Source organism: Trachinotus anak, unplaced genomic scaffold, assembly GCF_046630095.1.
Source record: "Trachinotus anak isolate AG129_WGS33_773 ecotype Australia unplaced genomic scaffold, CSIRO_AGI_Tana_v1 ptg000015l, whole genome shotgun sequence".
In the NCBI taxonomy this organism is placed as follows: domain Eukaryota; kingdom Metazoa; phylum Chordata; class Actinopteri; order Carangiformes; family Carangidae; genus Trachinotus; species Trachinotus anak.
Genome location: NW_027273866.1, coordinates 17,402,543 through 17,405,000, shown reverse-complemented (window position 1 = coordinate 17,405,000; position 2,458 = coordinate 17,402,543). Strand labels below are relative to the sequence as shown.

The window sequence follows — 2,458 nt, the reverse complement described above, 5'->3', positions numbered from 1 at the left end:
GGGGAGGAGGAGGGGGGAGGGAGGAGGAGGAGGGAGTCAATGGACACCTTACAGGAGGAGGTGAGGGACGAAGAGGACGATGCTGTCATTAATGTCTGACCAATCACGGTGCTGCTCCTCCTCTCGCCTGATTGGACCTGCTAGTCAGCTGATCAGAGACGCTCATTTCATGGCACTGAGCAGCAGCAGGCGGGTGGAGACATTACTGAACACACTGTACTGTGATCTCACACACACACACACACACACACACACACACACACTCAGTCTCATCACTGCTTCGACACTAACGACTGTTTTATTGATTATCTGAAGATGATTGGCTCCGTTGATGTTTGTGGGTGGAGCAGGAAGTCTTCATGTGTCAGAGGCTGAAAATATTTATCAAAACAGTTTCTGATTATTTCTGATCATCAACTAATTGATCACATGTTGCAGCTCTGCATCTGATTGAGGGAGGACCATCAGGTCAGGAGGTCTCCTCCTCTCACTCCTCTTGTTTCTGTCTCTCAGACTTTTACTCTGAAGTTATTTCTCAGTTTGCAGAGGAAGCTGGTCCTTCAAAATAAGTGCTCTAATGCTGAGCCTTTACCACACCAGTCGTTTTTTTTTTTTTTGCCTTTATTTGACAGGACAGTAGAGAGTGACAGGGAAGGGGCAGAGAGGGGGATTGACACGCAGGAGTCGGGCTGCCCCACGAGTCAGTTTTTAAAGTTATTGGACACTGTCTGACACTGACAGCTGCCTCAGAGTGAGTGAGTGTGGAGTGATGGTACCAGTACAACCAGTTCAGCGGCTCATGGTCTGATGGTCAGTAACAGTCTGTGACCTTAAAACAAAACTTTCACATGTAAACCAGTAAAACTATTCATGGACAGTTCAGTATCTGCTTGATGTTTCCCATCCGCCTGATCTGGACTTGAAGGTGACGTGAGGTGTTGACTGAACCTCAAACAACAAGAGAACTGGTCTGTGCACCAGTAACACCAGTAACACCAGTGTGCCTCAGTGTAAGTGCGATGAGCTAACATCAGCTCAAACTCTCTGGGTCTGAGGGGACGTTACAGCAGCGTGCTGTGTTCAGCTGTCCACATACCTTTGGCCATGTGGTGTCGCTCTGATTGGCTGTCATTAGAGCCACAGGTGTGAGCAGAGCTGACCTCAGGTTTCTATTGACCTGACTTCACTGAGCTGAGACCGGTTTCTCCTGATCATGGACCAGCAGCAGTGAAATCTTGTGCCTGTGACAGACTGAACCGGACTGACCCCTGCACACTGGAGCACTGAAGCACCTTACAGACTGAGAGGCTCAGTGGCCTTGACCGTCACAACATCATGTGACTATGACCCCATACCTGGGTCATGTGACAACAACTAAACCATCTCTGTAGACCAGGACCAGGACCAGGACCATGAGGTGTGTTGAAAGCTCAGGGAAACCCAACCAGGTGGCTGACCCTTTATTACACTGGTGGTGTATGGTGTCAGCTGTTCTCAGACAAACACCTGGACGATGTCTCGTCTAATTAACCAGGTGTGATGTTGACACTAGCATGAGTCAGGCAGGTGAGTGTGCAGCCAGCGTCACAACCTCCTGCAGGAAAACAACTAGTCTTTTAATCAATTAATCAATCTGACTCTGTTCTGATCAATGTTTGCAGCCTCTCTGACTAACCTGGTACTAAACTGACCATTAACTAGTCCTCACGTTTCTCACTGTCGACTGCTGCAGTCATGTGACTCAGCTTCATGATAAATAATGTTACCTGGTGCAGGTGGAGCAGAGTCCTCGTCACGCATCGGGTCACACACTGGCACCTTGTTAAATACGTTGTGTAGTTTGTGTAGTGTTGACGTGTTGTGTATTTCTACCTGTATCATGTCAGTGCTGTCGACATGTCGTGTCCTTCAGGTGCTGCTTCTTTTTTATTGTTGTTACCTACAGTAGAAACAATGATGATTGATCCACTGATTGACAGTTTATTGGTAATAACTTTGATAATTGTTGTTGGTGACACATTTTTCAACAGAGACACTGACAGTTTTTATTTTCTCACATTTTAATGAAACAATTGATTGGGAAAAAATCTGCAGATTAATCAACAATAATCAATAAAAGTTTGGAGCTGAAACAATTAGTCAATGAGCTCATTAAGAGAAAACCAATCAATGATTTAATATCAATTATCTTTTGTTGGGGGGGCACTTTATTTTAGAGATGAACGTCTTCATGTGTCCGACTAACATGTTGGAATTCCACTGGTCAAATGGGGATGAAGTGACCTCACAGAGACCACGCCCTCACCTGTCTACCACTGACGTCACACTCTTGACAAATGAGGAAAGTGTCATTTGTGTGGTATTGATTTCATGTTGTCACCAGCAGCACAGAAAACACACACACACACTCTATAATGTTAGTTTCCTGACAGACTGAACAAACAACAGAAAACTTATG

At 45.6% G+C, this 2,458-nt stretch overlaps 1 protein-coding gene across 2 annotated transcripts in view; it reads left to right on the top strand.

Annotated features, from left to right (window-relative positions):
• The window catches only part of tyro3 (TYRO3 protein tyrosine kinase), a 22,991-nt gene extending 22,114 nt beyond the window's left edge, over positions 1-877 (top strand). For both annotated transcript variants that reach the window (XM_071498594.1, XM_071498593.1), the window contains exon 20: positions 1-877. This exon is cut by the window's left edge and continues 331 nt beyond it. In XM_071498594.1, the coding sequence (XP_071354695.1) occupies positions 1-99 (99 nt within the window). In that variant the 3' untranslated portion in view covers positions 100-877.
• Positions 878-2,458: the final 1,581 nt, after the last annotated feature.